General features: G+C 34.7%; 1 protein-coding gene across 3 annotated transcripts in view; it reads left to right on the top strand.

The window, feature by feature from the left end:
• Nucleotides 1-24,491, top strand: part of LOC145296802 (coiled-coil domain-containing protein 83-like) — a 277,113-nt gene that overhangs the window by 180,793 nt on the left and 71,829 nt on the right. For 2 of the 3 annotated variants that reach the window (XM_080142877.1, XM_080142875.1), the window contains exon 7: nucleotides 7,374-7,442. The exons of the other annotated variant lie outside the window; for it this stretch is intronic. In XM_080142877.1, coding sequence (XP_079999003.1) covers nucleotides 7,374-7,442 — 69 coding nt within the window. The remainder of the gene's footprint in view (nucleotides 1-7,373; nucleotides 7,443-24,491) is intronic. 3 annotated transcript variants of the gene reach the window in all.

Below are 24,491 nucleotides of genomic sequence, written 5' to 3'. Positions count from 1 at the left end.
GCAATCTGGACGTTGGGACACTTTAGAAGAACGATATTCAATAAAATTCTGTTTTTTAACTTGGAAAATCTCATATAAACGTATGGAATGCTTCAGACTGCTTTTGGACTATCTTGCATAAATCGGGCATAGGTTTTTTATTAGCAAAGGAGATTAAAGGAAGCCGGGGAGTCTGTGAGAGTAGAATTTCATGGATAAAGACCGTCGTGTGTGTATATTTTTACCAACTCACCCTCTGGCTATTTTGGATAGGATTGAAACTGCTATCTTCAGACAATGCTCACCTGGAACCGTAGAGAGTCAACGCCTCTATCCACTGTGCCACTATCCACTGTTTCTGTGCCCCAAAAGAAACGTAGTGAGACTACAGCAGCTATGGAAGGTTGTTATTACTGAGGATACATTTAAGAGACTCAGTATTCTTATTCCGTCGCGATTACGCACCTGACGAAGGCCAAAACGTTGTGAAGCAACAACTATGAAGATGAGGATAATAGTCCGCAAATGAATAAATAAATATACAAATTACTCATCTCAAAGGATTTCATATTATTAAAAAAATAATATTCAATGACTTTATTAACAAAGACTAATAGAACATTAGTTTTATAACCATTTATTTCAATGAAGATTTAATGATCAGATCAGACCAGACTAATAATTTAATTTAGCCTTCAAAATCGTATTAACAAAAAGTGTACAGAAACAAATAATCCTGATATTTACAAAATAAAACGCAAAACAAAAATGAAAGCAAAATAAATAAATAAATCTGGAGATGTAACATCACTTCTCTTTCTTGTGGGTTTGGACTGAATATATTCTCTGTTTCTCCTTTAGAGTAATGTTCTTTGTTTTGCTGAGTGTCACCACTTCTCAGGGCCATATGATAAGAGCTAATGAGTCTCAGGTGTGCGGTGAGACAACCTACAATGATGATATTTAATGGTGGTGGAAATTTTGCAGAATCCAATTATTTAAGAACACGGCTCAACAAAAATTTGTTTATATTGATCTTGAGAAATGAAAATTATTGACAGTTGTTTAGTGAGAGTAGATTTTATTGTCAATGTTTTACAGGAGAGTGAACTAAAGATTGAAGCCCGACTGAGTACCTGCTATGAAAATAACTATGGAATAAAGAGTAACTAACAACGTCTCTTCAGTGAGAAAGATGTAGTCGGCGAGTAGTAGACCACACCACCCACTATATTGCGAAGTCTGTTTAGTACATTGTAAAGGCAGGGCAAGGTGCCCTGAGCAGCACCTTCCCAGATATGACAACAGTGCTCAATCTTATGACGTACTTGGCTCTTATAAAGGTAAAGGATTGCGTCATTATTGATATACATTCTGGAGCGGTAGAATGATTCAAATATCTACCCAGCGATCTTGACAACAGAATGAAAGACTCAAGACAAAATTTAATTTGTTTAGGGATCTGCAAGCACTTTGAAGAATTTTTGGACGTAATTTGCACGACTTCTTTGGAAAAAAAAAACTATAAGCCAGATTTTTATTTTCTTCTTTTTTTTTAGTAGGCGTGTAAGGCTAAGGGATATTTTAGATTAAAAATTTTGCATTTTTAGCGATCATGTGTTTCGGATATTTCTTTATATGTTATCGTAAATATAGGGACTTGTTCAGAATTCTTTCTGATATTAAAAAAATACAGAAAAATAACGGAAAGAAAATATCGTACTCCAAAAATCATTTTATTTTTATAAAGAAAATCATTTTGAAGCGCATTTTTTAAAAAAATGCTTTCTAAATGCTTACAGGTTTGAATTATTTGAGTCCTTTCGTTCAGATTATTTTCAAAATGGAGTTTTGAGAGAGTTTCTTCTCGGTTAGCTATGAAATACAAAACTATTTTATCAATTTATGTAATTTTTGGAATGCAAAATTTTCTTTCCGTCACGAGTAGGTACATCAAATCAATTTTCTTTATTTTTTGTTTTTAACATGAGGAATTCTGGACAATCACTGAAATAGAAAAAGACAATAATGTAACAACTGTTCGATTTACATAACATGTTAAATACACATTTATTCTCACATACAATGTTTGCTGCAAAACAAAATAAAAAATCGAAAACATTTATGGCGTTAATTTATATAATACACAAAAGATAAAAACCACTAAGGAACGAACAGTACAATAAGAAATAAACGTTGCCAGGGACAGAAATCGAGAATATGCACAAACCGGTAAATAAATATGGCTTACAATAGTGTTTACTTTGGTATTCTGGGAGTCTAGACGATACCCACATAAAGGAAGTTGATTATACTGCTACCAGTGTTTATAAAAGCTATGCCAAGATGCCTTGCCGGTCGCACAATGACAATTTTTAACATTGGCCCAAATAATTTTATTATTATAAGTAAATCAGATATAAACCAAGGGAGATCATTCAGGTAATCCTTATTTGGCTAGGAGCAAAGTGTAGTATATGTTTTAGTTATGTACTTATTATTTTCTGTCTTAAGTTAGTGAAGAAGTCCTTCTAGAGTGAGGAATTCAGAGTATCTCGGTTTTTGGAGAGCTGGATTTTTGCCACGTTAAAAACCAACCTTGTGTCTAATTCTGCATTTGTAGGGAAGAAAGTAAATAGAAACATTTGTATTTTTGCATCTCTTATTTAATTAATAATCTGCTTTCAATATTAAAATATCCCACAAAATATACGAGGGCCGTTCCAGAAGTAAATCCTTCTAATTTTTTAACTAAAAATTTAAAGAGGTTCGAACACGGGAGTGGTACCGTTAAAACGAACGATATTTTATGTTCCATAATTTATTTTTCTACACTACCATTCTTAATGCGTTTTTTCCAGCGATGAACGATGGTTGTGCATAAGCACCCAAGGCGCTTTTTCATACAAGACTAAAAAGTTGAAGAGCTATGAAGACGGGAGTGGTACCATTTAAATAGGCCACATTTTGTGCTCCAGAATGTTTTTTCACCATTCTCAATGCACGTTTAGCAAGAATTCAATGACACATGTCTGCTTCTGACGCACGTCCATGAAAGGGGTTGCTTTTATTAGAGTCTCACACCGTAGAATTTACAACAGAGAGGTGAAATTTTCAAGATATGGATGCATAAGTTCAGTCATTATAACAATGCAATTTACAATTCTCTCTACTCCATTCGGGTGGAATAAAAAAAAATAGGGGCCTTACTTTTGGAATGTGCCTTATATAATATGAACATATACATTAAATTCTCTGAAATATTTAAATAGGAATATTTTAAAATATTCTTGTAAACTCATTTTTTTACCATTATTCCAAAATCTATCTGTTTTACTCTTAATATAATTTACGTCATCACCCCCCCCCAAAAAAAACAAACAAACCCTGAACACAATATTTTATGTAGGTAGATTAAAAATTAAATTACTTTGCCTACGATACCACTTATTTGTTATATATTTGATTTAAGGCCAGCTTTCTTTTTTGGGGATGGGGGAGATAAATTTTCACCTTAGCTCCACACTTTTCTTTAAAATAACGATTTTTTCAGGATTTCTACTATGCTGATTAAGAAAATCTCGTTTATATTTGGCAGATACAAGTAGATTTCGAGATATAAAGCCTTGTATTGTGAATATTAAATCACTGGTTGCCAGATTTGAATGCACGGACGAAGAACAAATCTAATTCTATCACACCGACACTGCAACCCTCCAACTTTTTTGTTGGTTTATAGTATTTACATGTAGGAATCCTGACAGCGATTATCAAGGTTACGTTTAGGGCAATTATTATTTTGCTTCCTCTAGGCAACGCCGGTTAACGGGTCCTTCTAGTTATTTAATATACGTTATCCATGCTAGCATGCGTTGTATAGCTTTAAGAAATAGACTTTGAAACTTGCTTATCTCTGGTTAGATCTTTATTGATCTCTCTTTTTATAAGGCATATCTAAGTTTATATAGATGTAACCTTTAAGCTTCTTCAAGTATATTTTATCAAACTCTTTCTATAGAACGTAAAAATTTGCATGGAATTTTGAACGAAACTCTTTTTTTTAATGCAGACGATACTAAGGATAAAATTGCGAATTGCCCCCGTGGGTTAAAATAAAGGAGTCCGCTCGAAATTCCATACAGATTTCTAAATTTGACAGAACGGTTCCCGCGTTCAACAAGATACATCTGAAGAAGATTAGAGGATTCATCGGCTGCAACATTGTGAAAATAACACTCAAGGTGAGAACAGTAGTCCAAACCATTCAATTAATACAAATTATCAACCGCCATCTCAAAAACTTAGAAACAAAATAAACTAGCTTTCTATCTGTGTCTATGTAAATGGTCGAATTCAAGGAAGTTTGCATTGTTTTTAATCACCGTTTTTTGTTGTAAATATTGTTTATGTAAGCCCCTCTTCTTCTCTCTCTCTTTCTCTCTCTCTCTCTCTCTTCCTCTCATATCTTCATTCTATCTATCTAATTGATTAGTAAATATACATTATTTGTATTTACGTTTTCATGTGCTTGATAATCCCGTTTCTTTCTATGCTTTGTCGTCTCCATTTTTAATTGGTTTCGAATGAAATATTTAACACATAAGAGAGACACTAGTGATCTTTTAACTAATTAATTAACTATCTTATTAAGGATAAAAAGGTGGACATGGCGAATAGAGATCTTAGAGGAAGTGCATTTCACTCTTTGCGATTATCAAAATGTTTTTTTTTATTAGTGTTTTATTGGCACTGTGTCCCATAGGCCAACTGACTGAGGACTTTTCTTTATTAACCGTGATGCCATGCCATGTCCGCTGACGCCTCTTTGTTTTTCTCTACTTGACCGCATTTAACTTCATACATTATCTTCAGGTCATCTCCTCCTGTCATCTTTTCTGGGAGTCGGTTTATTTCAAACTTCGATTTTCACTTTCTTTGACCCTTGTCAAGATTAACATTAACTGATTTATTCACTATCCGATAGAGAGCCATTCATTATGTAACAGATTAATATGTACTGAAATTCAAGGCTAAAAAAAGAATGGTTTATTATGAATGCATACTGCGTTCGCTCTTGCTGAAGTCTAATTCTAATGTAGTCGGGATATATATATATATATATATATATATATATATACATATATATATACATATATGACACACACACACACACACACACACACACATATATATATATATATATATATATATATATAACATGACACATCAATTACATATCAGCTCCCAATAGGTTACCAAAGGTAAGCAACTTTGAGCCTGGTCAGTACCAGAGGGGTGATTATTTCAGAATACCAGACGCTGTATGTAGGAGGACGTCAGCACCTTCCTACAAGAACTGCAAAAACCTAACGTTATCATCTCCCCTAATCGGGATATACATTGCGACTGGGGACCGCTTGTGAATTTAGTACTTACTTGACACTTTCTCCTTTGGAGAAAGCCGGTTCGACAAGCATATGGTGAATACTGCTAGATGCCTGTTTTGAAACGGCTAATAATTAAACCACGACTAGTTTAACAAAATAAAAATAAAGTCATTTCTTCGGAGAATGTAGGATGAGCATTGCAGAAGACATTGTATCCCAAAATGATCAATATTTTGAGCTGCTTTGTTAGGAGGAAAATATGCATAATGAAGACAAGCTACAAGAACTCAGGCAAAAACTTCATTCACCAAAATGAGTGTAAATAATGCTGTAATGTTATTGATGTTTTATCAGTTTTGTTGGCAGAAAAAACGTTTAAAGGAGCCAAAACGATAAAACGTAAAAACAAAACATCGTTCTAAGATCAATCATTTTAATCAGTTGATTGTGTGCTTACAGTATTTTGTTTGTTTATATTTAGTCTTCAATATCCAATATGATAGATAAGATTCTGACTACATGCAATGCCAATACATACTCTGTCTGGAAAAGATCCAGATTTTAACATTAAGAGATAAAATGGCCTACGTAAGGCAATAGTATATTTTGATTACATTCAAAATACTTTCTTTTCGACCTGAAACACTATAATAAAAATTGACGCTGAACACTATAACAAAAATTGACGCTGAACGCTATAATAAAAATTGACGGTGAATATTATAATAAAAATTGACGCTGAACACTATAATAAAAATTGACGCTGAACACTATAACAAAAATTGACGCTGAACACTATAACAAAAATTGACGCTGAACACTATAACAAAAATTGACGCTGAATACTATAACAAAAATTGACGCTGAACACTATAATAAAAATTGACGCTGAACACTATAATAAAAATTGACGCTGAACGCTATAATAAAAATTGACGCTGAACACTATAACAAAAATTGACGCTGAACACTATGATAAAAATTGACGCTGAACACTATAATAAAAATTGACGCTGAACACTATAATAAAAATTGACGCTGAACACTATATAAAAAATTGACGCTGAACACTATAATAAAAATTGACGCTGAACACTATAATAAAAATTGACGGTGAACACTATAACAAAAATTGACGCTGAACACTATATAAAAAATTGACGCTGAACACTATAATAAAAATTGACGCTGAACACTATAACAAAAATTGACGCTGAACACTATAATAAAAATTGACGCTGAACACTATAACAAAAATTGACGCTGAACACTATAACAAAAATTGACGCTGAACACTATAATAAAAATTGACACTGAACGCTATAATAAAAATTGACGCTGAACACTATAACAAAAATTGACGCTGAACACTATAATAAAAATTGACGCTGAACACTATAGCAAAAATTGAGGTCGAAATAATGAAAGTAACATATGCTTGCGTCATTAGAATCTTGCTTTAACTACTCTTGGAAGAAAATGTCATAACGGAAACAGTCTTCCCTTATAAGTAAAGTGAATATGAAAAGGAAAAGAGAGAGTATAAAACAAAAGGAAGAAGAGGATTTAGGACGATCTATTTTTGTTTTCAGCGATGTAACGAGATTTGCAATGAACTCTTGTACAACCTACAAGCGTTTTACCACCTGGAAAGTAATGTCAGGCAGGGGAGTTGATGTCGTCTTTGCGACACTGAAGTATCTGGCCGTTGCCAACTGGAGCGTTGCGTTCTTGATTTGTAGATAATAAAAAATTACTGGAAAGATTTAACTCGGCATACCTCATATCTTACGTTCACATCCTGTGCAGATATGTACTTCAGGTAGTATGCCATTATTTTTGCAACGTAAGATTGTTTGTTATGGCTTGTACTACGAAGCAAAAACTATCAATACGCAGATGAAATCAGAACATCATTTGGCCAATAATCCGAAAAACAATATTTGTTTGACGAACGAAGATGTCCATGGAATGGATTTTCTACAATACAGATTTTGTATATTTCAGTTTGCTAAGAGCCAGATGCCGAAACACTACAGACAAGAAATTCAAGAAAATGTGTGGCTAAAAAAGGAGGTAAGGAAAATGATGTCATTTATGAAATTTTACATAAAATCAACGTATATAGAATATAAATAATATGAGATGATTGAGTGTGTGTATATAATTATGTCTATATATATATATATATGTATGTATGTATATATATATACATGTATATATATATGTATACATACGTATAAATATTTAAAAAATGTACAAAAACATATATGTGTGTATATGTATATGTGTATATAAATATATGCATATATTTATAAATCTATATCTATATATTCGTATATATATATGTGTGCTTAAATACTTACATGTGCAGATACATATACATATATACACAGCTATATATAAACACACATAAGTATATACATATATATAAACACACACAAGTATATACATATATATAAACACACATAGGTATAGACATATATATATATATATATTTAGCGCATGCGCAGTCGCGAAACAGTTAGCAAACAAATAAAAATTCAGCGGCCTCCACGTACCAATTTTTCAATTTGGACGCCCTAGTAGCCTTTTTTCTGAATGAAAACGAATTAAAAGTTTTCCACATGTCTGAATACCCCATATACCAAATTTCAAGTCTGTTGATTAAAAAATCGTTTTATATATAATTTGAAAAGTGCCCCTACACATATTCTCACTTTTATAGATATATAGATTAGCCATACACCAACAGCCATTTCCAGACGCCTCACATATCAACTATCAGAAAGCAGTGCCACTCAACGCCATATTACCTCTCATAATAAAAACTAAAGTCAACAGAAATAAGAAATGTATTAACGACTAACGTTAAAATTAAGTACTGGAATAATTGCACACAAAGAGTAAAATTACTAGGAGCAATCTAAATTAAAATATACAGCCCAACATTAATACAATAGCTATCAACACACGTACTAACATATTAAACATATTTAACAATTAATGATTAATATATATATATATATATATATATAGAGAGAGAGAGAGAGAGAGAGAGGTAGAGAGAGATATGCACACACACAGATATATATATATATATATATATATATATATATATACACACATATATAACTTATAGTAATAAAAATAAAGTATAAAATAAATAAATTAAAAAAATAATATACTTTATCACGCCCCTTCCTTATCTTTCCTTTCCTTACTGCAATGTAACTGTTACACTTTAACCATGTTGCTACATAGCAAATCTTTTGGTCCCACACGTTGTCTGGTACCGTCGCAAATGAACAAACAAAGAACAAAAAAAGGAAAGAAATAAAAACTCTACTCTGCTTTTTTTTTGAAGTGCAAATGAAAGGCATTTATTCTGTGGTTCTTCCAGCAATAACGCATTTTATTATCTTTCAACGGTCTTTTCGCATGTTTGTATTAAACATATTTAATAATCCTTTTTCACAATGGCAGGATGAATAATTTCCTTCATGTCAATGTTTTACTTGACCTCCCCATAATTTTGCTTTCCATGTATTTCAAAATAAAAAAAAAACGATTTAAAATTTCAATATTTTCATGTTCGGTATTTATCTGAATTCAAGTGACAAAATACTGATAAAAAAAAACACAGACACGGTTTTAAAAATTCGGAAATAATACAAAATTATTGATAAGTCACTCAACATAATCCGTGTTCAGAATATGCGAGTTTTTTTTTCCACTTTTTTTATTTCAAAAATGTCATATTTATATTTAACATATTTCATAATCCTTTTTCACAATGGCAGGATGATTAGTTAATTATAAATGACTAATAAGCTTAGAACAAAATTGCTACTCTTTATAGAAATAAACTCCGGTTTATTTTTTATTTTTTAGTACTTACAAAACATGTCATATAATATGTTATAACAGGTTCAACCGCTCTTTCAGTCTTGTAAAATCTCCATATTTTTTTTCAAAGTTTAAAACTTTAGTAATCCATAAAAATAAAATTACTCATAAAACTAATTCTAAATATAACTAAATAAAAAAAGTTTTTAAACTGTTCTTATAAAATGAAAATAGAAAAAAATAATTAAATGAAAACAGATGTGTAAAAAAGTGCTGGTTTTTTTTTTACTTAATCGTACTAAAATCTTTCGTCGAACAATTTGCATCGCGTACTTTTCCAGAGAATTCATTGTCAACCCCAAATATCAGCTTTTTTTTCTTTTAAATAGAAATTAAAATAAATTGTTTTTTTTTTCACAGGAACTAATAAGAAAACAAACATAAGAAATAGAGAACTAAAGTGACCAAAACACTGTACGTGTTAGTAAAATAGAGTCATTTCCATCAAATCAGTGATGATATATCCAAGAGCGCAGGCAAAAGTTATACCATTGACTTGTGATAAATGATTTCGTTAAGAGTCGCACTTCGTTGTTTACAAAGCCATTCGGCGGAAGTGATGTCAGACAAATTTTAAGGTTCGAATGACCAACACTGTATATAATGTGCTTTTTTTACAAATTAAATAAAAAAGTAGAAGTTTTGGTACTTTTTTAACTTAACAGTTTCCTTTAAAATGATGACTTTTAAAGGTTTTCGGGTATGCTGAAAACGACTATCGAATTTCTATCTTCCGCAAATAAGTAATTTTCCATATATTAAGCATGTAGTCCTTTATTAAATGTGGTGGCCATTGTTGTACGCGCAAGCGCGCATATTTTTCCCATCATTGATATATTCACTATTCCATAGCTAGCCATTACATATACTGACCTAAGGGGTTACGAGTAGTCTAGTATATATATATATATATATATATATATATATATATATATATATATATATATATATATATATATATATATATATAGTCTTGGAAGTTTTTAAGCTTTAAAACTATACAAAAAAAATATGTTTTATCATTCGTTAGAAAACCATCTAGTCAGTAAGTCATTTAATCACCTGCAATATATATATATATATATATATATATATATATATATATATATAGAGAGAGAGAGAGAGAGAGAGAGAGAGAGAGAGAGTCAACAAAATATTTTCCTGCTAAAACTGTATTAATAATTTGAAAAGTATATTTTTTCTAAATGTATAAAACCAATCTGAGGAAAAGTCTGAAAAAAATCCTCCGAATCCACTGGAGAAAGGAAGAGTATTGAACTTTTGGCAACAAGCAAATGGCAAAATTGTAGTATAATTAACGGTTAAGAAATATATATATATATATATATATATATATTATTATTATTATTATTATTATTATTATTATTATTATTATTATTATTATTTACTATAATAACTATTAAATACCCACAGACACTAGTGTTTCATCCTTTCGGGAATCAGCAGAGCAGGGTGTCACGATTAACGCCAGTTGAGAGATTCAAACCTCGGCAACAGAAGTCATGTCTGGCTCCATTAGCAAGGACCCGAACCACTCAACTACGGTCAACCGCGAGAGACACAGTTGAAATTTAAACATTTATTCTTCTTAAATGCTTTTAACGTCAGTCAGAATGATCTAATCATTAAATGACGATCTACGCATATATATATATATATATGATGATTGCAACGTCTTGTCAGACGAGTGCCACTCCCTCAGACATTTAAAATCCATGAGCCCAAATGTCTGAGGGAGTATCTATACAAAGATGATGTTACAGAGTCTTAGCTTTGTACGACAGTTAAGTCTCTCTCTCGGTTTAAAATGTTGAGATCCAGCAACAAGCAAGAGCAAGATAGCCAGCAACAAATTAAACTGCAGACCAGCTTAATGCGAGTACTGGTCTCCCACTTTCTGTTTTTTTTTAATCAGAGATTTGCTTCTCCTAGAAAGGTTTCCTTCACCACGGCTTACAGGAGCCCTCTCCACCCCAATACACATATACACACACAAATATACACGGTGCTAGTTGGCCGTTGACCCAGAAAAAGAATTCATTCGCCCTTTGTATATATATATATATATATATATATATATATATATATACACAAGACACACATACACATAATATATACTCCTTTCGTGTTAAACGGTACCCGGCAATAAACCACAGATTGTTTTTCAGATTATGACTGATCTTTTAATAACAAAGATTTGATTGTCAAAATGAAAATAGAGTCATTTGGTTTTCTTTAAGCAACCTCATAACCCTTGCTTTCCATATTTCGTCCTTTGGTCCTCAGATTCCATGAATGATGTTTTAACAAAGGAGAAAGAATTGCTGTTTTATGGATTAGAATCGATTCATAATACACTTATCGTTAGCTAGTTTTCGAAGTTGAAGTGGTACTATTAAAACAAGTGAGTGCACAGTGAACGAGGCATAAAAAAGTTCAGCATCCCACTCCATTTAGCCTCAAAAGTCCCCAGGGGGGGACGTCAAATCTTAGTGAAAATGAACAAACGATGCAGTTTTAAGCCTTAACATATGTAAATTTGAGTTCTGCACCATGCAAAAAAAAAAAAGAAATGACTAAGTCCATCATTGCCCCCCATCATTTAGCCTCAAAAGTCCCTAACGCCTTAACATATTAAAATTTGAGTTCAGTACCATGCAAAACTGCTAAACAGACATACACAGAAAATTTTGGACAAATATGGTAAAATAGTCCCCAAAATGGAGTGTTTTTATTAGCCCTAATAGAGCCCCTGGGGCACACCCAAGAGTTATCGCGAAGTACAGATAAACAAAATTATACAGAAATAAGTCAGTTACAACTTTTAAAAAAGTTTTATAAAAATCCAAGGCATCAAGTTTTTTAATAAGCACAAAAGTGTCAATTTTAGCCATTTTAACCCGAGAGACAGCCGTAGGGGATGCAATCGGAGTTTTCCCGGAAAATCTGTTATGTTCAAAAAATTTAAAACGTAATTATTGAGAAAAATGCGAACAAACGAACGGACAAACGGACGAACGGACAAACGGACGAACGGACGGGGATAAATTTACAGGTCCACCCTCTTTTTGTCGGGGGACTAAAAAAAAAGAATCGGCACACAATAAAAGCAGGACAAAAGAACAAAAGATTGAAAGAGAAATATATCTGAAGGCATTTTTAATGTTCTGCTGTCTAATCTATGATATTAAACTATATTAATATTATAAAATTGATAATCATGTGTTCGTTAGGATGAAGGTGGGCATAGATTTAATTCCACCAAACAATATAAATGGTTTTGCACGAAAAGCTTGTTGACATTAAAAGCATGGACAAAACTAAAGGAAAACAGAAGTAACCAATTTTCTGGAAAATAATAATTTCTAATTGAATAAATCATTGCGTTCTTTAATAATATTTCAAAAACAATTTCTCAAAAATTAATTATCTAATATCACAAAACACAATTTTCTGCGAAATATCGTCATTATTTTACCAAATATGAGATGAAAAACATGTATTATGCATTCTTTAAATTTGGCTTCATGCATGGTGTAAATGTCTCTATTTAAAATATGCATAATATTATATATATATATATATATATATATATATATATATATACTCGGGTTTTTTATTCAAAAGTAATGGACTAATGAATTCAACGAGGTTGTTAGATAGTGCTCAATAAAAAGAGCTGATAATACTTGTTTATTGTTATATAAACATGGTCACATCCTGCTGCTACAAATAGCCACTTGTTTCAATCAAACAACAGATATCATCAGGCAGCGCCTTGACTATTCAAAAGTTCAATGAATAATGGATTTTTATTTTAGGTAGGAACTCTTTATAAGTTGGAGTTAAAAAACTTAAAACACAGAACTTTAATTATAAGATGTAAAGAGGGAGGGGGAAATTTAAATAAAGTAAAAAGATTGTAATGGAGAGAGAGAGTGATTAAAAAGAGAAAAAAGAAATAGAGAAAGAAAATAGAGAGAGAAATAAAAATAGAGAGAGAAAAAATATACATATAATATGGAGAAGAAAAAGAAAAAAGATATAAATGGTTATTATAAAGAGAATAAGGACTAGAAGGGAAAAGAAAGAATGTTGAGATAGAGTTAAAGAGAAAAAGAAAGAAAGTAAGAATTAATAGGAAGGGAATCTTAAAGAAGTTGCCAGTATATAGAAAAAGAAAAAGAAAAAGAAGAAAAAGAAAAAAATAAATAGTTATAATAAAGAGAATAAGAACTAGAAGGAAATGGAAAGAATAATGAGATCTAGTTAAATAGGGAAAGAGAGAAAGTAAGAATTTGACAGTATATAGAAAAAGAAAAAGAAAAAGAAAATCTGCGTGTCAACCAATTTATGAACAATTATACAATTCAGTAATTAGGCAACATTAATACAAATACAATCTAACGTTAGAAAGTTAACATGTCAAAAAAGACAGCGAATGTATCCAACTGACATATTTATCATCTAACATACGTCCACGAGTAATATCAACGCAGTTCAAACATACGTCTACACTTAATTATATATATACTAATTAATACTTAATTATATATATATATATACTAGCAGTTCAGTTTGCTTAGGCCCTAGCTACTGTTCATACTTTTATGTGCATATGTATATATATATATATATATATATATATATATATATATATATATATATATATATATATATATATTAATACAATAGCGTGTGTGTTCTTTTGTGTGTCTTGCTTTCCGGCAAATTTGATTGGTTGAGATTTTATTCTGGAATAGACATTTAATTTCAAAATACACATTTACGAACGGTCTGGGTTCTATTCGAATAGCGTTTTCTCACAGATATATTTGTTTTTAATTCTATAAAATTTAAGGTTTATCTTACAAAAGTTGTTAAGAAATAATTGATTTTAAGTCATTACGTAATAAAATCAATATCAAATCTCTCTGCCAGCGGAGATAAGAAAAAATTAAGCAATTATTATTTTTTTTTTTCATTTTTTTCTTTTTTTTTACATTTGTTTAATGAGAGAGAAAGAGAGAGAGAGAGAAAGAGAGAGAGAGACGCTGATGTCTTCGTTAATTAAGAATATTATCGCTACTACTACTAATTGCTGTAACATGTAAACAAAGCCCAGATGTATATGTTATGGCAGGTCTGTAGTTTAGGTGGAAAAATAATCTCGAACCCTTTATCACATAAAACGAACTAATTTCACCGGTACGTTACCATAGCAATATTATATAAACTTTTTGCTTATTTATTTTAAAACGTTTCACGATCTTTTTTTAACGATATCTTTTTTCTCTCACTTTTTACTTATTTATTTTAAACAACATTTTTTAATTTTAAACTTTAATTTTAAACAGAACGTTTCACGATATCTTAAACAGTAAGCACCTTTTTTTGAATAAATTATTAGGTGGAAGCACATAATTGTTACAAAACGACCTCCTATTCCCATGTTAAGCATGGCTTTCAAAATATTATTTCAGCACGGTAACAAAAATACATAAGTACCGACCGTTTCATAATTTTTAATGATAATTTGTTAAATTCATGACTCTCCATTGGAAAATACTATTTCCTCGATAAGGAATGTATATCGAACCACTTACTATATCTATAAAAGTGAAAATGTCTGTGTATGTGTGTCTATGTACATTTCCAACCAAATAACTCTGTTCATTTTCAGTCTAGAGATTCAAGATTTGACATAAGTGATATTGAGATTTGGGAATATCTTTGTATTCAGTTTTCAACAAGAAATCTGGCTTTCAATGGGTAAAAGTTCTACGATTTGGCCTTTGAAAACTCTACCAAACTCCTCCGCCAATTTTGGGTCTAACCACGTGAAATTTTAGATATAAGTTATTTTGACATGAATCAAACTGCTTTAATTTGATTTGAGCCTAAAACAATAAATGTTAAGGGGTATAAAATTGGGGTCAAAGTTTAAAAAGATTGACGTCTATGGTCTCTGTGAAATTATCCAGCCAATTTCTGGTTTAAACATTTGAAATTTTGTATAAAGGATATTCAGAGATAGGACAAGTTTTTTAATCAGGTTGGGTCGAAAATGTGAGCTGCCAAGGGTCAAAGTTCAAAAGATTTGACCTTTGCGGTATCTAGCAAGCTACTCAGCCAATTTTGGGTCTGAATATTTAAAATTTATACATAACGGGTATTCAGACATGCGGCAAGCATTTTAATCAGTTTTGGGGTAAAAATTTGGCCGCCAAAAGGTCAAAATTGAAAGAGTTTTCCTTTGTAGATTCTTCTAAATTTCTCCGCCAATATTGGATCCAAAAACTTGAAGTTTTATATGCAGGTAACTTGGACATGGGTAAAACTTTTTATTTTGATTTGAGAACAAAATAATAAATGTTAAAGAGTGATAATTGGGGTCCAAGTTATAAAAAATTACCTCTACGGTCTCTAGGAAATTACTCAGCCAATTTTTGGTCTAAACATTTGAAATCTTATATAAAGTATACCCACACAGTATGGCAAGTTATGAACAGTACATAGGGCCCGAGCAAAGCCGGGCTAAACTGCTAGTGTTACATAGGTTATCATTGAGGGCACCATTTACGTTTGGTGTATAACATAAAAGGATTCCTTGTGCGTCTGATTGTCTCTAATATAAATGGTTGTGTGTTTGATTATCATAAAGGGAATCGTGTGTGTGACATGTATTTTCAGAACCTACCTCTGCTTCTTCGATGTTGGACCATCTGGAAATTTCTCATCCTGGAGGGAGACTTGATACCTGTTTGACGAAGATTTATCACTCCAAGACGATGAATGGGTTTTATAGTTTTTATTTCACTTTCCCCAGAGGTCCTGCAGAAGGTGGAAGTAAACTCGGCCTGCATGGGTTCTTCTTCTACACACGTCAGCGTTAGTCTTCCCCCTCTGTGGAGAGGAGGAGACAACGGGAAGCCGTCCGTCTTCTTCAAAGCCCAAATCAAATCTCACAGATCTAGCCAACCTGACCACATCACTCATACGTAATCTGGTCAGCTGACCTTCGGTTCTGGTAAACGTGTCTACACTCCACGTTTACTCACCTCTCTCTCTCTCTCTCTTTCTCTCTCTCTCTCTCTCTCTCTCTGTAACACTAGTATATATAAAAAAATAACATAAATAAATTAATAATAATAAAATATAAAATACTAATTTAAGAACTATTCTGCAATATAAAAAATTATGAGAACAAAGATGCAAAAAAGTTTAAGTAACTTTGGTATATATATATATATATATATATATATATATATATATATATATATATATATATATATACTAGCAGGTCCGCCCGGCTTTGCTTGGGCCCTATGTACTGTTTATAACGCTATGTGCACATGTATATCTTAAAAAGCGTGAAGATGTACAGTAATGCCTTTCTATATAATAATAATAGGCTTCCTTAACTACCATAGAAAAAAGTTGGTAGAGACTGCGGACATCGTTTGTTTTTTAAATTTTGACCCCTTAACTTTTATTATTTTGGACTCAAATCAAATTAAAATCTTGACCCATGTCCACGCAACCTACATTTCAAGTTTTTAGACCCAAAATTGGTGGAGGATTTTGGTAGAGTCTCCAAAGGTAAACTCTTTCAACTTTGACTTCTTGCCAGCCAAAATTTCGCCCCAAAACTGATTTAAAAGCTTGGTGCATGTATGAATACTCTTTATGTAAAATTTCAAATGTTTAGACCCAAAAGTGGCTGAATAATTTGCTAAAGACCGCAATGGTCAAATCTTTTGAACTTTAACCATTTGGCAGCCAACGTTTCAGAAAAAAAACGATTAAAAAGCTTGCCTTATGTCTAAATACACTTTATGTAAAATTTCAAAAGTTTAGACAAAAAATTGACTGAATAATTTGGTAGAGACTGCAGAAGTCAATTATTTTTTAAAGTTGACTCCAATTATTACCACTTAATACTTATTGTTTTGGGTTCAAAGCAAATTACACAGTTAGATCTATGTCTAAGTAATCTATATCTAAAATTTAAAGTGTTTAGACCCAAAATTGGCTGAGGAGTTTGGTAGAGTTCTCAAAGGTCAAATCGTTGAACTTTGACCCCTTTAACAACCACATTCCTTACCGAAACCCGATTAAAAAGATATTCTCAAATCTCAATACTCCTTATGTCAAACCTCGAGTCTGTAGACCGAAAATTGAGTTATTTGGTAGGGAAGTGTACACAGACAGACAGACAGACATTTTTGCTCTTATAGATATATAGATTTATCCCTTTCATGCTTTCAATCTCACTTGTTTCTTTTTTTTTTTTCGAATAATTATATAGCATCAGTAGTCGCTGAAGCGACATAGTTGCTATGGAAACCAGTCATAAAATGCGTCGCTCACCTCCTTACATATTTTTACGATTTTGAACACCAGAAAATTCATCATAACTTTTGTTTTACTGAACGAAAATTGAAAAAATACAATATACCAGAGAAGGTGATCTATAAACTGTAATAATTGTTTGAAATTTGGTCGAAAAATGAATGAGCGGTGAAGCTTTAAAGCAGTTCTAAATGACTAAAACTAAAATCATATATTCAAAGACGTGTTTGAATGATAAAATAGAATATCTAATATTGAAATATTATATCTTTATCAATGTCACATATCAGAATCGTTCTATCTATTGCATAACGGAAAATATACAAAACTTCAGAAGGGAATGTGGATGACCCATGAGAAGAAAAAAAATAATGTTATTGCCAATATTTTCGACTTTGTAAAAGGATAAGCTGGAAAATGTTAACTAACCATGCTTGAGTAAAAATACACCAAACTTTTGCAATGTCGCCCGGTTGCAACTTGTACATTTGTAAGAATCTGACAGATCGGGTAATATATGTATGACAGGAAGGTCTCCTCAGTAAGAATAATATTATAATATAAATGCAGATTGTGGATGTTGCGGGTATAATGTCAAAAATAAAATTGGATACGATCGTCTGTCGTAACTGGTCGAATAGATCAAAAACTAACATGACATATAAAAAGATTAAAAAAAAATAGAAGGATCATCAGGAACAACCAACGATATTTATATATTTTTATGTTTTTAGTTGCCCGAGAATGCAATCCTACTGAGAAACTAGTTAAAAATATCCGTCGAACAAAAATGTTGAAATAATTCTGATGTTCCCAAGATGCAAGCAAAAGTCGACGCAAGTCACAGTCTTCCTAACTCTAACTGTCTTTATTTTAGATTCGCATATTAGCATTATTTGATTCACCTTTCCCTTCAATTGTAAGTGGAACATGGAACAATATACATTTTTATAGTATTGATACACTAGCATCTAAAGCATTAACATCTTTAAAAGATGGCACGTAGCACTAATTGAAAACACCTTATCTCTATTTATATAACGTTAGGTAGGTGTATATCTGCATTGTATTTCTCTTAGTTTTTCCTTCTCTCTGTCTGTCCATTCCACTTTTAATGGGAAACTATTGGGCCGATCTGGCTGAAATTTTAGTGTGGTTCTTTGTTATGATAAGGTGAAGCGAACTAGGTATTATTATATCCGTTCGACGCACAGCTATGAATTAATAATTAATGACATATGATTGATGATATATGATTAATAATTAATGACATAGGATTAATGACATAGGATTAATAATTAATGACATAGGATTAATAATTAATGACATAAACACAGGGATTAATAATTAATGCAATAATTTGCACAAATTAAACTATATCCAACCATCAGTTTGGCTTAAAGCATTAATTCTAAGTCAATAAGCTATAATTTTTGCCTGTTTTTAACGTTTTAGCATGTCTATATAGATACGCTCCATCCTCCAAACTAATTAACCGATCATTATGAATTTTATAACACGGCTGCTAGGCGTAAGGTTGGGTAATGGGGATATATTTAGTTTAATTTAGTTTCATTCAAAGGGGGTAAAATGAGTTTGGGGCTCTTTATGAAAATTTAGATAACTCCGTTTCTTTTTTGTGAAATTTTAACAATAAATATTAAACATTGATTAATAAATATTTCCCAAATTTTATTTATTAAAAGGTTTTAGCAGACATAATATGGACACAACGCCACATTAAAAATTAAAATATTTCAGATTTGCATTGAATTTTATCTAGTTATTAGGTACCAATTCTCTGAATTTCAATTTCTTCTCTATCAAAAACCTTTAAGCTTAAGTCTTAAATTTTAGAAACTTTTTAGAATCAAAATCATGCAATGGATTTTGATAAAAAATTACAAACAGGATTCTAGATGTAAGTTACAGCATCATTATATTTTGATTTTGATCTTCGTAAGGGTAAATAAAGCTGGTGAAAAATATTCCGTTCATGGAATTAATTTTACTAGTCCTGAGACGGGTATTCTTCTAGTTAATGTTTTCTAATAAAAATATGTTTAATATAATTTAATTAAAAGTAAACATTAGTCTTTTTGTTTTGTAAAGTGCGAATTACATTTTCAACATGACTGCATCTTGTCTCGATGTTTACTGATGCATTATGGTCGAATAGTTTTATTGTGGATTCCACTTGTTTATTCCCCTCTGCAAGATCTACCGCAGATATGCTGACGGTTATATCTCATAGGATTAGTGAATCTCTTGACAAATGAGAGACGCTCAAGGGTACAAAAATAAGAATTGTCCCAGTCGTGAAGGATTTCTCCTCCACCGAAAGAGAACAAGAAATGGAAGTGCGGCATCCGAAGAACAGATGCTGCACTTTGATCCTGGCCAAAAGGCCAAGAGTAGTGGTGAACCCGTGGAAAAAGAAAAGGAAAAAAAAGGCAGCTGTAAACGACGAAAGGAAGAGAAAAGAAAGACAGAGAAAAAAGATAAGATCATAGCTTATGGTGGGAGAACGTGATGACGTTAAATTGGCCATGACAGCCCGTGGGTAGCGAGGATACCAATGAAATTCCGATGTACAAAGCAAACAGTCGACGAACAGCGGGGCGATAAGTGACCCTATTGAAAAGACGCATGGCCTTTGTGGAATCGGATTCAGCTGTTTTTATGTCCTCTCAAAAATAATTAAGTTGGGCATCTCTGTTTTTACGACCTGTCAAGTTCCATTAGAGAACACCCGAATGCCAACAGAGAAAGAAAGACAGCTCCTTTTTTGGGTATAGGCCACCTGGCGAAGATTTGACGGACAGTGATCCCTTAATTCTGATTGGCCAACGACCTGAAACGGGAAGAGACCCAGTCCACGCCCCCACAATATAACCAGCGAGCCTTGAGAGATTGACAGTTAGAGTAAGAGAGAGAGCTTTGCTTCTTTGGGTTCGACGAACGAAGATTCCCCCATCGATTGATCCTGTCACGTAGATAATTGAGTTTTCTGTCAGAGAGAGAAGAGAAAACCTCGCAGTTAACAAGCGGCCAGTCCCTAACTGAACAGCTAGCGGCGATTGTACTGTTGTTGAAATACAAGGAAGTTTGTACAAAAGGAAACGCTTGTTGGCTTGGTCCTTTCAATTGTTTTGAATGACAAGTCTGTTTCAGGAAGCCGGCCGTTGACATCATCGCCGAGGTAACACCAGAACCGACAACCGGGGGTCATTCCACCACTGGACGATGCGCGGGTGACGTAAGTGTAACATAACTGGTGCCGAACGACCTGAGATACCTCGTTTCGGTAGGAAACGTGCGAACGAATTTCCACGGGCACACAATTTTTTTTTCTTTTCTCTCTCGAAGGCACAAGATCTCCCTGTGAGAGTAGGAAGGGAAAGTTGAAAAAAAAAGAAAAAGAAAACGAACTAAACAAGGAGGGAGAAAAAGAGAGAAAGCCAAAATTGAAAAAAAAAGAAAAAAGGAAAGAAAGTAAATTCGAAACCAAAGCGCATCTTGTAAAAAAAAGAAGAAAAAAAAAACGCCAAGAGTGAAGCCAGACGACGAACTTTAATCAACTGATTATAAAGTCTGAACAGCTCGTTAGTCATTCTCATCCACCAGTCGCAGAAGAACACAAGTGCATCAGACCGGGTAAGTCCATTTTTTTTTGCTGGTTCCCTCTTTTGTATGCTTTGCTTTCAGCGGCTGTCTGTGTTTAGTGTTGGGCGCTGTTACACCTTGTAGGGGGGGGCGAGGAGTAGTAGGAGTGAAAAAAAATAGATAATAACATAATGCATTCTCAGGGAGGATTTGGGGCGGGTCGGTCGATGGGGGAAGGGTCAGAGCAGACTGTTGAGCTGCAGATGACCATGGAGCGGCCACTGTGGGGAATTAGCGTACCCGCATATGGGGGAGACCCGAGGGGAGTCAAGGAGTGGTTGGCGATAATAGAAAAAAAAAGATTAGTATATGGGTTGACCGATAGAGAAATGGTGCTGCTTGCCTGTGACGGAGCAGTCGCAGCGGCCTCAGAATATATATGCAAATGCCTGGAAAGTAACCCGGGCATAGCCTGGTCTGATTTTCGCGATCAGGTGAAGAGGAAATTCGCCGGCGAAAAGACCACAGTGCAGGCGGTGCGCGAGCTGTCTCGAATAGAGATGGCCGACGGGGAAGACGTGGATAGACTGGTCGACCGCATGCAAGAACTGGCGGTCCTGGCGTATCCGGTGACCGAACACCGCGATATGCCCACAACCCAAGCAATGCTAGTGGACACGATGGTGGATGCATTGCGGGACGAGGCAACCAAAATAGAGGTACTAAAGAGTTGCCCAGACACTCTAGAAGAAGCACGCAAAATAGCTAAGAACTATGCGTTGTTGCAGAAAAGAATAATGGGAGAGGAGTCGCGAAATAGGAGCGGGGAACTGGGGAACAGAATGAGATATGGGGCCGGAGGACTCGCCCGGGGCCAGCCTGGATTAGTGTGCTGGAACTGTGGCGGCGAGGGCCACAGGTCGAGAGAGTGCCCCACTGTCCACGAGAAGACACCTCGACAGAATGGGAGAGTAAGAGTGGACATCGTAAAGACCGAACTGAACGCGTGTCAGAGAGGAGGTAAAATTGACCGTTTCTCCTACAGCCACCAGTCCCACAGGTGTTGGCGGTGTGGAGACGTGAGACATATTAGGAGGGACTGTCCTCACCGAGGGAAAAGCCACCCGAGGGCGAAAGATCCTCTGGAGAGAGGGAATCAGAACCAAACCCCACCCCCGCGGCGAATCTGTAGAGAAAGAGAGGTAGGGCAGACAGGTAGGGTTGGAAAGAAACCACTGTCACAAGTTGCGATGCTCACGGGAGCGGGGTACCAGGAGAGAACCCTGAAACAGGAAAAGAGGAGAGCCCAGGTGTTCCCTCCGCTCACAAAAAAGGGAGAACTCACCTGTAATGTGACGATAGGAGCCACGCAGGTGAAGGCTCTGGTTGACACCGGAGCGATAATATCCCTAATAGACGTGGACGTCTGTCGGACTGTGGAAGGGAGGAAAAGGTTGTACCTGTCGGATGTGGGGCTCAGTCAGGCCGACGGTAGCTGGATGTTGGTGACAGGGAAGGTATGGCTACCCGTACGAGTGGCCGGAAAGAAAGAGAATTTCCCCCTGTATGTGGTACCCGGGCTATGCAACGGAATGATTCTGGGAGAGGATTGGCTCCGAGCGAGGGGAGCCAATCTGAGTTTTAATCCAGACACGCTAACGGTGAGAGGGGTGAAGATACCACTAGGTGACACAAGGTCTGTCCCTCTCTCTATGGGAGCTGACAGCAACAGGAAGCTTTCCCCAAGAACGGTCGGGGCCTGTATGGGCAAGGTGGTTAGCACCAAGGAACAGGGAGGAAAATTGTCCCAGGTCAAACGGGTAGCGACGTATAAGGTTAATAAGAAGGGAGTAACTCCCACAGATCCAGTAGTCCGAGAATCAGGGACGGTCCCCAAGGCGACGGCCGATAGGACGAATAGGACCAGGAAGGTCAAGAAGAAAAAAAAAGGCAGCATTTACTGGACAGTTAAGACAGGGTGACCAAGTTTGGATGAAGGAGACGGGTAAAAAGATAAAGAATCCCGGGGGTAGTCAGACGCGAGATGAGGACAGAGTTCCTGACGACTATAGGGACGACACTGAGAGACGGTTTAAGATGAGAGAGACGACCTCTATAGAGCCTAGAAATATAGAGACGGACGGAAGGTTGGAACGGGAAATTGCAGGGTTCCACTCCACCAGCTATAGAAGAGTAGGCGCGGCCTGTGAAGAAAAGAGAGTGGAATGGCAGTTGACCGCAGAGTCAGCTGAGGAGTCGAACGAAGGGGATGAAGAGTGTCCAATACCCATCTCCTGGCTCCAGCAAATGGGGAGAGGTGAACCTAGGCTGCCGTTGAGGGGAGCAAGGGACTCCCTGTCCCAGGAGTAGTGTGACGTCCTTCCACCAAGGACCAGTGGGGGTCAGTAGGACAGAGACGGGAGGTTGGAGCGACATCTCCAGGTTTAAATGTGGTGCAGCTGTTTTCTCTGTGGATGCTTGGAGGGACCCCATGTGTTCGCACTGTTGGCAGATTGTGTCGCGGACTGACCTTGGAGGTAGCTAGGGACTAAAACGGAAAGCTTCAGGTGGGGGGGGGCGCCGTAAATAGCCGGAAAGAACTATAAGTAATTGAGAAGTATCTCGCAGTGAGTAAATTGGCCAACGGGGAGAGTAACTTAGCACGAGAAAGTCGCGTATTGAGCGAGGGGGTCTTGGGGCAATTTAAACTGTCGAGTAGAATATCTTAAAGAAACTAACGGTGCTGATATTGTTCTGTTTTGGAAGAAAAAAAAAAAAAAAAAAAAGAAATTTAGAAATGCTCAGTCGAGAAGGATTTCTCCTTCACGGGACGGGGATTGAATATTGTTAGTGTAGCGTTGAAACAGTTGTTGCACTTGGTCTCTGACCAAAATCACGCTGCTGGGACAAATTATGAGACTGAAGGGCAGGATTGCCTCGGTCGGGGAGGATCTCTCCTTCACTGGATGAGAATAGTGCATGTTGGGTGTGGCGTTAGGGCAGATGTTGTACCTTGTTCCGAGTGAGAGAATGCTTATGGGACAAGTGAAGTTAAACAAAAAAGAAGAAAAAAAAAAGGAAAGGGAAAAAGTGGGGGAAGGAAGAGAAAAAGAAAGAAAGATGGATATGTGGATATGTGGATAGGATTTGTTCAATGAGGTGTGAGAAAAGAAAATCTGGAGAGTGTTTTTAATTTGCAGATAGCTGGATAAGGATGTGAGGGGGGAGATGATG

Source organism: Euprymna scolopes, chromosome 17 (assembly GCF_053919585.1).
Source record: "Euprymna scolopes isolate OS-2025 chromosome 17, ASM5391958v1, whole genome shotgun sequence".
In the NCBI taxonomy this organism is placed as follows: Eukaryota; Metazoa; Mollusca; class Cephalopoda; order Sepiida; family Sepiolidae; genus Euprymna; species Euprymna scolopes.
This window is presented reverse-complemented; position numbering and strand designations above follow the sequence as displayed.